This window comes from Hyla sarda, chromosome 1 (assembly GCF_029499605.1).
Source record: "Hyla sarda isolate aHylSar1 chromosome 1, aHylSar1.hap1, whole genome shotgun sequence".
Taxonomy (NCBI): domain Eukaryota; kingdom Metazoa; phylum Chordata; class Amphibia; order Anura; family Hylidae; genus Hyla; species Hyla sarda.
The window spans coordinates 459,505,810-459,520,388 of NC_079189.1; the positions used below are offsets into that span (position 1 = coordinate 459,505,810).

The following is a 14,579-nucleotide window of genomic DNA, read 5'->3' on the forward strand; positions in this document are numbered from 1 at the left end:
TTTTATTACATTTTTTGGAATAAAAAGTGACAAAAAAGCAGCAATGTTGGACTTTTTTTATTTTTTACGTTTACGCCGTTCACCATACGGGATCATTAACAATATATTTTGATAGTTCGGACATTTACGCACCCGGCGATACCAAAAATATGTTTATTAAATTTTTTTAATATGCTTTTTGGGGGTAAAATGGGAAAAAAAAATTTGGGGGGGGGGGGGGGGGGGGGAGTTTGTTTTACACTTTTTTGTACTACTTTTGGGACTATCTATAGCAATCAGTTGATTGCTAATACTGTTCAGTGCTATGCATAGAACATAGCACTGATCAGTGTAAGGCTGGGTTCACACTACGTTTTCTCCCATCGAGAGCGCATACGGCAGGGGGGAGCTAAAAGCTCGCGCTCCCGTATGTCACCGTATGCGCTCCCGTATGTCATTCATTTCAATGAGCCGGCCGGAGTGAAACGTTCGGTCCGGTCGGCTCATTTTTGCGCCGTATGCGCTTTTACAACCAGACCTAAAACCATGGTTGACCACAGTTTTAGGTCCGGTTGTAAAAGCGCATACGGCGCAAAAATGAGCCGACCGGACCGAACGTTTCACTCCGGCCGGCTCATTGAAATGAATGACATACGGGAGCGCATACGGTGACATACGGGAGCGCAAGCTTTTAGCTCCCCCCTGCCGTATGCGCTCCGGTATGGGAGAAAACGTAGTGTGAACCCAGCCTTATCTGTGATCTTCTGCTCTGGTCTGCTCGATCTCAGACCAGAGCAGAGCAGAAGACCCCAGGAGACGGCCGGAGGCAGATGAGGTGACCTCAGGCCGCCATGCTGGATGATCAGATCCCCGCGGTAGCGCTGTGGGCGATCCGATCATCCATTCAAACACACGCATTGCTGCAGATGCCGTGATCTGTATTGATCAAGGCATCTGAGGGGTTAATGCAGACATCACCGTGATCGCTGATGTCCACCATTACCGGCGGGTCCCCAGCTGCTGATAGCAGCCAGGACCTGCAGTGCATGTCGCAAGCATCGCTCCGATGCTCGCGGTCATGTACAGGATGTAAATGTACGTCCTGGTGAGCGAAGTACCTCCAGCACCAGGACGTACATTTATGTCCGTGGTTGTTAAAGGGGTACTCTGGTGAAAAACTTTTTTTTTTAAATCAACTGGTGGCAGAAAGTTAAACAGATTTGTAAAGTACTTCTATTAAAAAATCTTAATCCTTCCTGTACTTATTAGCTGCTGAATACTACAGCGGAAATTATTTTCTTTTTGAAACACAGAGCTCTCTGCTGACATCATGAGCACAGTGCTCTCTGCTGACATCTCTGTCCATTTTATGAACTGTCCAGAACAGCATATGTTTACTACGGGGATTTCCTTTTACCCGGGACAGTTCCTAAAAATGGACAGAGATGTCAGCAGAGAGCACTGTGCTCATGATGTCAGCAGACAGCTCTGTGTTTCAAACAGAAAAGAATTTCCACTGTAGTATTCGGCAGCTAATAAGTACAGGAAGGATTAAGATTTTTTAATAGAAGTAATTCACAGGTCTGTTGAACTTTCTGGCACCAGTTGATTTAAAAAAAAAAAAAAAAGTTTTGCACCGGAGTACCCCTTTAAGGGGTTAAACTGCACAGTGAATGGTATAGATATGAAAAAAATACCAAAGCCCATAATTGCTGATTTTGGTCTCTTTATATACCAGAAGAAATTACTATAAAGCAATCAAAACAACTACTTACAAAAATTTGGAATTTTTTCAACTTTGTTAAACAAACCTATACAAATTAGGTATCGTAAGTGTATAGACATACAGAATAAAGATAAAGTCATTTTAACCATAAAGTACACTTTTTCTATGGCTTTGTTGTAGATTTTGAGGTAAACTGAAGAATATCACTACACAGTGCAATCGTACCAGAAAACAAGCAGTCCTCATATGGAGCTATAGATGGAAATTATCCATATTATCCTATGGAAATGTCATAGATTACCTAAGATAACTTACCAGTGTAATCGAAGTGCATGAAGGAAGGCAGACAGTCCCTCCATAACAATGAGAATAAATATAGTCAATACACAAAATGCAGCTATGGCTGGCACAAGCAGAAACACTCCTACACTGGGGGGCAGCACAAAGAGGCCTTTACGTAATACCATGTTCCACAAGACCTCGGATAGCTCTAGAAGGGAAAAAAAGAACATTTAGGACCAAGAACCATTATGTAAAAAAAAAATATATATATATATATATGCCATTTGTTATTATGAGGTTCAAGCACAAAACTTTGGTTCTGCTGTGCTGTCCAATAATTTTCAATTAGTAAACATAGAGGGACATTTATCAATGTTTGCTTATGTATTCCTTTTTTTAGTAATTTTTTCCTTACTTTTTTTTTGCTTATGTGTGACTTATTTATCAACTGGTTTCAGCCTGTTGATAATTTTCTTTCACGTAAGCAATTTTTCCTTTTTTACTTTGGTAGTAGCTTTTTCTGCTCCATGTTTGAGCTGGAGTAAATTTAGTCAATTTTTAACGCTGTTGCGACTTTTTTTTGCGCAGTTGCGACTGTCGCAGTTAATAAATACCTGACTACCCATAGTCCATTTTAAAATTATTACTACATAGTAAATTTTAGGAAAACTTGCTTTTCTCGCTTTCCAGTCAAAATGTCGCACAAAAAATTGTGTAGTCGCAGTTGCGACAATTTTGCGACAATTATAGTAAAGAAAACCTGACTAAACCCGTTGATAAATGTCCATAATAAAAGGTAATACTTACGGGCATGTGCAAGGCTTAGAGCCCAAAGCCGCAGATAGGAAGCCGTGTTAGAAACACATCCCAAACAGTATTCAATAGTGTGTATTGCTTGATGCATAAATACTTCAGTCATATCAAACTGCAAAATAAATAAAAAACATTAAGAAGCTGACAGATGAGCCATGTTCACATGATCTAGATTCTGCCAGAATTTACAGTGCTGGAAAAAAGAATATTATGGTCAACCGATTTTATGCTATTACAGCAATTCTGAAACATGTGAACATAGTTATTTAGTACACAAGTTACATGTGACAATTGTGTAAGCCTGGGCACTTATATATAAGAAGACAGCTGGTAGAGCCTTTAGTTAGTATTCCTACCTCCTCTTTTTCTCTTTCTCTTTGAGCTTCATGGCCTGTATGGTTGTCACCCTCTTCCAAATCATGTGATCTAAGGAGTGACAACTCCTCCTCGCTTCCCCGGCGAACTAATGCATATCCTTTCTACAGAGAAATATAAAAGCTGTTACATGACTTGTAACACAAGAAGGTCAGAGGAGCATACAATAAACTACATTCGTGTCTATTGCTTTATAGTTTATGATCACCAAATTTCCATGCAGAAATGGCTAGAAGAAGCAGCTCCCAAGCATATAGGATTTTTTCCTATATCAAATACCGTATATACTCGAGTATAAGCCGAGTTTTTCAGCACGATTTTTCGTGCTGAAAACACCCCCCTCGGCTTATACTCGAGTGAACTCCCCCACCCGCAGTGGTCTTCAACCTGCGGACTTTCTGAGGTTTCAAAACTACAACTCCCAGCAAGCCAGGGCAGCCATCGGCTGTCCGGGCTTGCTGGGAGTTGTAGTTTTGAAACCTCCGGAGGTCCGCAGGTTGAAGACCACTGCGGCCTTCAACATCATCCAGCCCCCTCTCACCCCCTTTAGTTCTGAGTACTCACCTCCGCTCGGCGCTGGTCCGGTCCTGCAGGACTGTCCGGTGAGGAGGTGGTCCGGTGGGATAGTGGTTCCGGGCTGCTATCTTCACCGGGGAGGCCTCTTCTAAGCGCTTCGGGCCCGGCCTCAGAATAGTCACGTTGCCTTGACAACGACGCAGAGGTGCGTTCATTGCCAACGTACTTCTGCGTCGTTGTCAAGGCAACGCCTCTATTCCGGGCCGGAAGCGCGGAGAAGAGGCGCCCCCGGTGAAGATAGCAGCCCGGAACCACTATCCCACCGGACCACCTCCTCTCCGGACAGCCCTGCAGGACCGGACCAGCGCCGAGCGGAGGTGAGTACTCAGAACTAAAGGGGGTGAGAGGGGGCTGGATGATGTTGAAGGCCGCAGTGGTCTTCAACCTGCGGACCTCCGGAGGTTTCAAAACTACAACTCCCAGCAAGCCCGGACAGCCGATGGCTGCCCGGGCTTGCTGGGAGTTGTAGTTTTGAAACCTCTGGAGGTCCGCAGGTTGAAGACCACTGAGGGCGAATGATGAGAAGAGGATGATGAAGAGGGGGGGGGGATGATGAAGGGGGGTGGGGATGATGACAAGGGGATGATGAAGGGGGATGTGTGGGATGATAAGGGGATGATGAAGGGGGGATGTGCGGGATGATAAGGGGATGATGAAGGGGGGATGTGTGGGATGATGACAAGGGGATGATGAAGGGGGATGTGTGGGATGATAAGGGGATGATGAAGGGGGGATGTGTGGGATGATGACAGGGTGATGATGATGAGGATGTTAATGACGGGTCTGGATGATGACAGGGGGGGATGAGGTATTTCCCACCCTAGGCTTATACTCGAGGGGATGAGGTATTTCCCACCCTAGGCTTATACTCGAGTCAATAACTTTTCCTGGGATTTTGGGTTGAAATTAGGGGTCTCGGCTTATACTCGGGTCGGCTTATACTCGAGTATATACGGTACATATACAGCAACTTCATTATCCACTAAATTCTACGAAGACTGAGATGACCATAAACATTACTTGAGTTATCTAATGGCAAAAATAAGATGTAAAATAACTTAATTGGTCCTGGGAGTTTCGGGCCTTTTAGGTAAATCGGGACATGTCATTAATGCCCCATTTATCAAGGAACTTCCTTCCCCTTACTGACTAGTGGCATGTCTAAATGGGCTGGCTGTCTAGCTAAAGAGGACCTGTGTCTCTCTTGTTCTGCCTGTTTTAGTTAATTTGCATTCTACAGTTTAAACAAATCGGAAACATCTTTTTTCTTATATTGATCTACATATCTCTTCTGAAGAACATATCATATGTCATAGCTGCTGATTCTCCACTGAACAAAACTTGACAAGTCAAAAGTTTATTTTTATATAAATACATATTTATATAAGCTCTATGGGCAAAAAAGGTGAAGACCTGGGTCAGACAGCCAGTTCCTTCAGACTCATCATTAGTCACATGCTGAAGCACAGAATGGAGGTCGAAGCTTCCTGCTACATGGTTGTGACAGTTCATCACAGCTTTGGCCTTGTTCACATTAGTGTTGTGGCTCTGAATCCATTGAAATGATGGCACACGAGTGGAGAATAAATACAGCTTTCTATCATTGCTCAAGTCTTGCAAAACAGCAGACATTGGATGGGAACCAGATGGACCCTACTCAAAAAAAAGCTCCGGTTTTTCTGGCATGAGAAGAATCTAAAAAAAGCTCCCGAACAGAGCTCCAAAACTGGTGTGAACTTAGCTAAAGGCTCTGAACTTCAAGGACCACAAACACGATTTCAATATAGTGACCTGTACAGTTTTAAGATTGATACCCTATTATATCGCAATAACACTGTTTAAAGATTTTTTTCCTCAAATAGGCATTGTCAGATGCAAAAACTTTTTATATGTTGATACTGATAATTAAAGACCTTTTGTAATATTTTAAAAATATTTAATAAAGAAAACGGCTCCTGAAAATCGCACCACTAGGGGTCCCCATACCTACTGGCACACTAACTATCCCTGCAGCAGCATCAGCTTGTCCAGGAGTCATGGACAAGAGATGACTCATGGACAAGGCTGCATGAGCAGACACATGAATCACCGCCCTCCCCCACAAGGGAGGGACATGCCCCCTTCCTCTAAGAAAAGTTCTAACACTGTGAGCTAAAGAAAATAGGTATTTGTATAATAAATATAGGGGATTGAGGCATAAAAAAATAGATGTACATGGTCAGGATTAAATTATTTTTTTGTGGGATCTGACAGGTACACTTTAAGTGTTGTGTGGTTGAGCTAATTTCTTATTTCTGAGCTGCATTTCCCACACATAAGACAAAAGGAGGCTGTAATACACATTCCCAATTCAGCCTCCATTTACCTATACATGGCATGTATGGCTCGATTGGAAACTTTTTACAAAATATTGAAATCATTAAATCCAGAAGGGAATGAATGTAACAAAATGCCTACCCTGTAATTCCCAAACGTCTGACCTCCGTGATGCTGCCAGTATAGATACAGTGGTTTCCCAAACAACATCACAGGAACGCAAAGAAATACAAGCACCACCAAGAATATTTGAAAACCAATCTAAAAAGGAAGAAAAACATATTTTTTTTACTTACTGACTTTCTGCAAAATGTAACTAAAACATCACACATATGTAAGGATACCAGTACACGTTGCAGCCGAGCTGCTGAACCAAATGTGGACTGCCGATACATGCCTGTTTAACCTGTAAATGCAAACTTAAAAACATACTAGGGGTCATTAACTAATGGTATTAGGACTGTTTTTTCTTGGGATTTGCACCCCCAATTGTGTCACAGAATTTGAGATAAAAAAACAGATCAACTCCCCATTTTACGCAGAAAACCAAAAAAGGGGGCGTGTCGATGTGAAAAGGGGACGTGGTTGCTGTGAAAAGGGGATGTGGCTGCCAAAAAGGAGCTGACATTTTTGAAAAATCCCCATATATTTAATAATGTTCCCACATAAAATGTGGTGGATTTGAGCTCTGGAAAATCCAACAGCTCACAGCAGTTGTACAAAAAAAGCTAAAACATAAGCAAAAATTAGTAAATACCCAGAAAGTAAACTCCACTCCACTCTTAGTAAATCAGGGCCACATAGTGTCTTATAGTTACATAGAGCAGGTGACTTTTGCTCCACACACAAACCTCCAAGGGCTGCCAGGGCATGCTGGGAGATGTAGTTTTGCAACAGCTGGAGACACACTAGTCACTCAGCAGAGCAGCTGCACCAGAACCAGCTAATTATTTTGGGAAATAAAATGGCCAAGCAAAATGGGGATCAGGGAAGATTTTTTTTTTTGCCAGAGTGTCATTTTAAAGACTGGAATAAAATCTTGTAGAGCCTGCTTACATAGTAGGGTAGGATATATATATGAAATCTGTTGCACTTTTAAACACTCTGTCCTAACTTTACACCACCTATTAGTTGGCTTCCAAAATGTTGCTTCAAAAGACACAATTTCTTTCTGCTCATCTGTGACTTCTTTCTGCGGGTTCACAAGATGTCCCAGGTGTGAAGTGCGGCTGCAGCCCTCTCTGGGATGTAGGCAGAAAGGTGGGGTAATCTGGTTCTGAAGCTCTCACTTACTTCAATGAGAGCTTCAGGGCTGAACCGTGCTGAAAAGAAGGGACATGCCAATTCTTTTCAGCACGTTTCACCTGCTCCTATTGAAGTCAATGGAAGCTGGGTTTTGGGCAGTGACAATTTTCTCTTTAAAAACAGTGTGTTTTCAGTACAAGTGAACTTATGATAAGACACCCCCTTTTCTAGTGAGGCACAAAAAAAATCTAAAACACATAAATAAATGTGTGCAAGGTATGTATGCCGGTTTTCCTGCACAAATTCAGAGCAAGAGCTGCAAGGAATGCTATGTCCCTGTCACCCACTCTAGTCTATTCCAATGTTTCCTTCCTACTGCTGTGTCGCTATCCTCTATCCGGGCTGTCTATAGTCTGTATACACAGCCACCGATGCAGATCAGGCTGGGTTGTCATTGTGTATATACAGTCTGCCAGCAGTGTATCAGATCGTGACCAAGCCCCACAAAATGGAAAACAAATACTGTATTGTGTACTGTACACAGAATGAAAAGTAATGCTACACTCTTTACTTGCTCATGAGAGCAGAGCTGGGAAGTCCCATCTAGAAACAGCTAAGAGCAGAAACCATTGCAAGAGCAGGAACGTGGCATGAAGCTGGGGGCCGGTGAAACAAGCCAAGCGCCCAATGGTGAAGTAAACTGACGTCCTTATATGTGTGGCCACAAAGCAGGGGAGGGGATGAACGCAAGTGATAAAAGAACTACATAGCTTCTAGCTGGGTTCTAGAAGCTGAGAAACAGTGCGACATTCATAATTGGCACATATTGGGCATTGTAAATAATGAAGTGTGTAAAGTTATAGAACAGAAATGCTTCTGCCCAGAGTTCAAAAAAGGAGATTTTTTGTACTCACAGTAAAATCTCTTTCTCGTAGCCTTTATTGGGGGACACCTTACTGATGGGTATATGCTCTTGCCACTAGGAGGCGCTGACACTAGGAAAAAAAGTCGGTTCCTCCCTGGCAGGATTTACCCGTCGACTGGAAGTGAGGTAATCAGTTTTGTCACAAAGCAGTAGGAGAAGCCAACCAAGAACATGTCCGAAAGAATCTCGGATAAAAAAAACAACAACCGGATAGGATCATCCGGACGAAAAGTGAAGACATGGGTGGGTGCGGTGTCCCCTAATGAAGGCTACGAGAAAGAGATTTTATGACAAGTACAAAAAAAATCTCCTTTTCTCAGTCGCTCTTCATTGGGAGACACCTTACTGATGGGACGTATCAAAGCAGTCCCCTAGGGTGGGAAAAACAACCACCAAAGAAAAGGAATCAGTCCTGAGACCGAACTAACGTGTCCACAAGGCCTGCAGATAAGCCCCCAGGCCAGAGACAAACTAGGCCCAGAAATTGGGCACCCGGAAGAGACCAGAAAGGTCTGGTGCATGAGAACAAAGACCTACATAGCTGCAGACCCAAAAAAAACCTGTCCCAGGGGCCCACCATGAGTACCCGGAAGGCGACAGTAGCCAGGCAGGTGTAATCCGGATGACTTGAACGCCCTCTAACTCAAGAGGACATGAACCCCGAATGAAGAAAGGAGCAAATCGCCCAGAAAAGGCGCATCCCGGGTACCGGAGAGACCGACATGGAAACTTTAGACTGAAACTAGGAAAAAAATAAAGGGAAAAAAGACCAGGTCTGGGGAGCTCTCAGACCTGTGTCTTGCTTCCTTCTGACACTAGCTAAAACTGGTTACCTCACTTCCAGTGGGTGGGTATATCCTGCCAGGGATCAGCTGACTTTTTTTTTTCCTAGTGTCAGCGCCTCCTAGTGGCAAGAGCATATACCATCAGTATAGGTGTCCCCCAATGAAGAGTGACCGAGAAATAGCGTTCAATCCCAGAAGAAACATTGGTACCGGACACTGAAAAATGCAATATTAAAGTTGGTACAAAAAAACCTAACCTGGCCTGGAAAGAGAGGAAGGTTGTTGGCATCACCAGTGAACATAAACATATTTATGAAGTGAAGAAGGATGCTTGGTGCCTTCCTTGAATTGGCTGCAGACCACGACAACCACTTCAATACAACCATGAACACGAGATAACCAAAAATACACATCATGAAGAGGAGTTCAGGAAGGAAAACTAGAAACACGCTGAATTTCTTCTTGAAGTGCCTGATAATGCAGAAAAAATACCCCAATAAGTGCACCAAAAATGTATAAAACATACATATTAGAACTGCTGATTTTCCACTTTATAATGTACTATAGAAAAAGTTAAAAGTATTGTTATTAAATCATCACAGGCATTTTAGATTACATGAAAATCGCCATTAAGATGTGAGTTGGCTGACTAAACAATCCCTAAGGGGCTGTACAGACTCTACTGTGTGAGGGGGGCAGGTAGTACAGGTAGTCTGTGACCCATACTCCCACTATGAACTATAATTTATATTCTACTTTTTCACTCCAAACACGTCACCCTAACCATAGATGGCATCCCACGCCCATGTCCCCAGGTATTTTAGACCCATTTACCGTATTTATCGGGGTATACCACGTACCGGCCTATAACACTTACTCTCATTTTACCAAGGATATTTGGGCAAAAAAAGTTTTTTACCCAAATATCCTTGGTAAAATGAGGGTGCGTGTGTATACCCCAATACACTGTTTCTTACCCCGCAGAAGCCCCCAGGAAAGGCAGGGGGAGAGAGGCCATCGCTGCCCGCTTCTCTCCCCCTGCCTTTCCTGGGGTCTAGAGCCCTGCTGCCGCCGCTTCTCTCCCCCTGTCTATCGGTGCCGCTGCGCCTTCTCTCCCCCTGTCTATCGGTGTCACTGCCCCATTGCCGGCGCCGACAGACAGGGGGAGAGAAGGGGCAGCGGCACCCATTGCCGGTGCCGCTGCCCCCCCCATCCCCCGTTGTATAATTACCTGTTGCCAGGGTCTGGTCCGCGCTGCTTCAGGCCACCGGGGTGGCGTCCCCTGCTTCGTTGCCATGCGATGCGCAATGACGAGGGACGTCACTCGTCATTGCACCGTGCAGCGCATAGCAACGACGCAGGGGACGCACACCGGAAGCCTGAAGCAGCGCGGACCCGACCCCGGCAACAGATAATTATACAACGGGGGATGGGGGAGGCAACGGGGCAACGGCGTCGGCAATGGGTGCCTCTGCCCCTTCTCTCCCCCTGTCTGTCGGCGCCGCTGCCCCATTGCCGGCGCCGCTTCTCTCTCCCTGGCTATCGGCGCCGGCAATGGGGCAGCGGAACCGATAGCCAGGGGGAGAGAAGGGGCAGAGGCACCGACAGACAGGGGGGGAGAGAAAGGGCAGTGGCACCGATAGACAGGGGGAGAGAAGGGGCAGCGGTGCCTATAGCAGGGGGAGAGAAGCGGCAGCAGCAGGGACCCCAGGACGGGCAGGGGCAGAGAAGCCAGCATCAGTGGCGGTCTCTGCACCTGAAAAAGTTGCTGCAGTTCATTGATTTAAAGAGCCCGCTTTAAATCATTGAACTGCAGTGGCTTATCGGCGTATAACACGCAGGTAGACTTTAGGCTAAAAATTTTAGCCTAAAAAATGCGTGTTATATGCCGATAAATACGGTACTTTAAATGAACATTTTGCTATGCATTTTACATTGTTCTGACATAGAGTAGCTAGGTTTTCTGAGTTTTTTCTCCATTCCCCTGTGCTTTTGATACACTTTTTTGAGCAATGTGCTATACCATAGGTTTACCAAGACAGTTTCATGTCTATTTCATCTACCGTATATACTCGAGTATAAGCCGAGTTTTTCAGCACGATTTTTCGTGCTGAAAACACCCCCCTCGGCTTATACTCTAGTGAACTCTCCACCCGCAGTGGTCTTCAACCTGCGGACCTCCAGAGGTTTCAAAACTACAACTCCCAGCAAGCCCGGGCAGCCATCGGCTGTCCAGGCTTGCTGGGAGTTGTAGTTTTGAAACCTCCGGAGGTTCGCAGGTTGAAGACCACTGCGGCCTTCGACATCATCCAGCCCCCTCTCACCCCCTTTAGTTCTGTACAGTACTCACCTCCGCTCGGCGCTGGTCCGGTGCTGCAGGACTGTCCGGTGAGGAGGTCGTCCGGTGGGATAGTGGTTCCGGGCTGCTATCTTCACCGGGGAGGCCTCTTCTAAGCGCTTTCGGCCCGGCCCCAGAATAGTCACGTAGGCTTGACAACGACGCAGAGGTACGTTCATTGCCAACGTACTTCTGCGTCATCGTCAAGGCAACGCCTCTATTCTGGGCCCGAAGCGCGGAGAAGAGGCGCCCCCAGGGAAGATAGCAGCCCGGAACCACTATCCCACCGGACGACCTCCTCACCGGACAGTCCTGCAGCACCGGACCAGTGCCGAGCGGAGGTGAGTACTGTACAGAACTAAAGGGGGTGAGAGGGGGCTGGATGATGTCGAAGGCCGCAGTGGTCTTCAACCTGCGGACCTCCGGAGGTTTCAAAACTACAACTCCCAGCAAGCCCGGACAGCCGATGGCTGCCCGGGCTTGCTGGGAGTTGTAGTTTTGAAACCTCTGGAGGTCTTCAGGCTGAAGACCACTGCGGGCGGATGATGACAAGAGGATGATGAAGGGGGGGGGTGTGGGATGATGAAGGGGGGTGTGGGATGATGACAAGGGGATGATGACGGGGGGGGTGTGGGATGATTAAAAGGGGATGATGAAGGGGGGGGGTGTGGGATGATGACAAGGGGATGATGAAGGGGGTGGGGATGATGACAAGGGGATAATGACAGGTGATGATGATGAGGGTCTGGATGATGACAGGCGGTGATGATGATGAGGATGTTAATGACTGGGGTCTGGATGATGACAGGGGGGGATGATGTATTTCCCACCCTAGGCTTATACTCGAGTCAATAACTTTTCCTGGGATTTTGGGTTGAAATTAGGGGTCTCGGCTTATACTCGGATCGGCTTATACTCGAGTATATACGGTATCTCATTATACAAATGTTCCAGTATTATACAATTGTTCACATCATGCAGATTTCTTATCTACTTCGTACTTGTATATCTTCTGTTTATTAGTAATAAAAGCTGAATTATTTAATAAATTTTTTTTTAATCAAGCTCCATGCAAAACATATATTTCAACAGGGAAACTACCAAGCAACAGATAACCAGATAACAATGGAGGACAAACTTATTCTAGTTGAAACAGTATAGTGAAATCTGTGTTGGTATAGTTGGTCTACATTTGTGGGGTTTTTTTTAAACTCATTAAAGGGGTACTCCGCCCCTACACAACTTATCCCCTATCCAAAGGATAGGGGATAAGATGTCAGATCGCCGCGGTCCCGCTGCGGCACCGCGCTATCATTACAGCACAGAGCGAGTTCGCTCTGTGCGTAATGACGGGCGATACAGGGGACGGAGCAGCGTGACGTCATGGCTCCGTCCCTCGTGACATCATGGCCCATCCCCTTAATGCAAGTCTTTGGCAGGGGGCGTGACGACCGCTACGCCCCCTCCCATAGACTTGTATTGAAAGGGGCGGGCCGTGACATCACGAGGGGCGGAGCCGTGACGTAACGATGCTCCGGCCCCTGTATTGCCCGTCATTACGTGCAGAGCGAACTCGCTCTGTGCTGTAATGCTAGCGCAGTGCCGCAGCGGGGATCCCGGGGGTCCCCAGCAGCGGGACCACAGCGATCTGTCATCTAATCCCCTATCCTTTGGATAGGGGATAAGATGTCTAGGGCGGTGTACCCCTTTAAGGACGCAGCCCTTTTTCACCTTAAAGGGGTACTCCGGTGAAAACCTTTTTTCTTTTAAATCAACTAGTGGCAGAAAGTTAAACATATTTGTAAATGACTTCTATTAAAAAATCTTAATCCTTCCTGTACTTATTAGCTGCTGAATACTACAGAGGAAATTCTTTTCTTTTTGGAATGCTCTCAGATGACATCACGACCACAGTTCTCTCTGCTGACGTTATTAGAATAATAATAACGCTTTATTTATTGTTGTCCTTAGTGGGATTTGAACCCAAGTCCCCAGCACTGCAAGGCAGCAGTGCTAACCACTGAGCCACCATGCTTCCCTTAGCATACATCGGCTATGCATCTGCTATGCATGGTTGCTAAAACGGACAGAGATGTCAGCAGAGAGCACTGTGCTCGTGATGTCATCAGTGTTCCAAAAAGAAAGGAATTTCCTCTGTATCATTCAGCAGCTAATAAGTACAGGAAGGATTAAGATTTTTTAATAGAAGTAATTTACAAATATGTTTAGCTTTCTGCCACCAGTTGATTTAAAAGAAGAAAGGTTTTCAGCGGAGTACCCCTTTAAGGACTGAGCCCTTTTTCTCAATTCTGACCACCGTCGCTTTACGAATTAATAACGCGAAAACGCTTTTACTGAATATTCTGATTCTGAGATTGTTTTTTCATGATATATTCTACTTTATTTTGGTGGTAAATTTTCGGCGTTACTTGCATCCTTTTTTGGTGAAAAATCAGTTCTGACCAATGGCAGGGGATAGGAGGAGATCGCAGCTCTGCGACCTCGCTCCTAGCCCTCAGGATGATCAGGGCTGTCCCTGACAGCTTCGATCATCGCTAATTTCTGGGTGATTGGGTCACCAGAGACCCAATCAGCCCGGAATAGCAGAAAATCGCATGTCTGAATTGACATGCGATTTTCTGCGATCGCCGACATGGGGGGTCTCAGGACCCCCCTGGGCGATGTGTCGGGGTGCCTGCTGAATGATTTCAGCAGGCATCCCGATCCGGTCCCCAATTGGCTAGCGGTGGGGACCGGAATTCCCATGGGCATATCCATACGCCCTCAGTCCTTAAGGACTCGGGATGCAGGTCGTATGCATACGCCCGGCGTCCTGAGCAGGTTAAACAGTGTGTCGTTAGCTGTTACAAAACTACAGCTCCCAGCATGCCCGGACAGCCTTTGCCTGTCCGGGCATGTTGGGAGTTGTAGTTTTGCAACGACTGGATATACACTGTTAGGAAAACACTGGTCTACATTATATTTTATACATTTTATTATGTTACATAAAAAAATTTTACTTACAGATAGTTAAAAACACTCAAAACTACCCCAAATGTCATGTGTATTACTCCAAGAATAATGGACATCTTCATTTTGAAAGAGTTCAGGAAAGTGAGGCGATTTGATGCCAAATTCCAGATCTTATTGAAGAAATAAAAGAGTAAAGTTAGTTTGGCAAAGCCGTAGCATTGACAGTACAATAGGATTTACACTTAG

The 14,579-nt window shown here is 45.4% G+C and overlaps 1 protein-coding gene across 2 annotated transcripts in view; it reads right to left on the reverse strand.

Annotated features, from left to right (window-relative positions):
• Positions 1 to 14,579, reverse strand: part of ATP6V0A2 (ATPase H+ transporting V0 subunit a2) — a 59,025-nt gene that overhangs the window by 10,344 nt on the left and 34,102 nt on the right. Inside the window, exons 14-19 of one of the 2 annotated variants that reach the window (XM_056534254.1) lie at positions 14,385 to 14,503; positions 9,280 to 9,493; positions 6,209 to 6,328; positions 3,157 to 3,279; positions 2,795 to 2,912; positions 2,021 to 2,195 (exon numbers count right to left, since the gene is read on the reverse strand). In XM_056534254.1, the coding sequence (XP_056390229.1) occupies positions 2,021 to 2,195; positions 2,795 to 2,912; positions 3,157 to 3,279; positions 6,209 to 6,328; positions 9,280 to 9,493; positions 14,385 to 14,503 (869 nt within the window). Of the gene's footprint in view, positions 1 to 2,016; positions 2,196 to 2,794; positions 2,913 to 3,156; positions 3,280 to 6,208; positions 6,329 to 9,279; positions 9,494 to 14,384; positions 14,504 to 14,579 lie in introns of those variants that run through there. The other variant, XM_056534263.1, reaches the window with a different exon arrangement.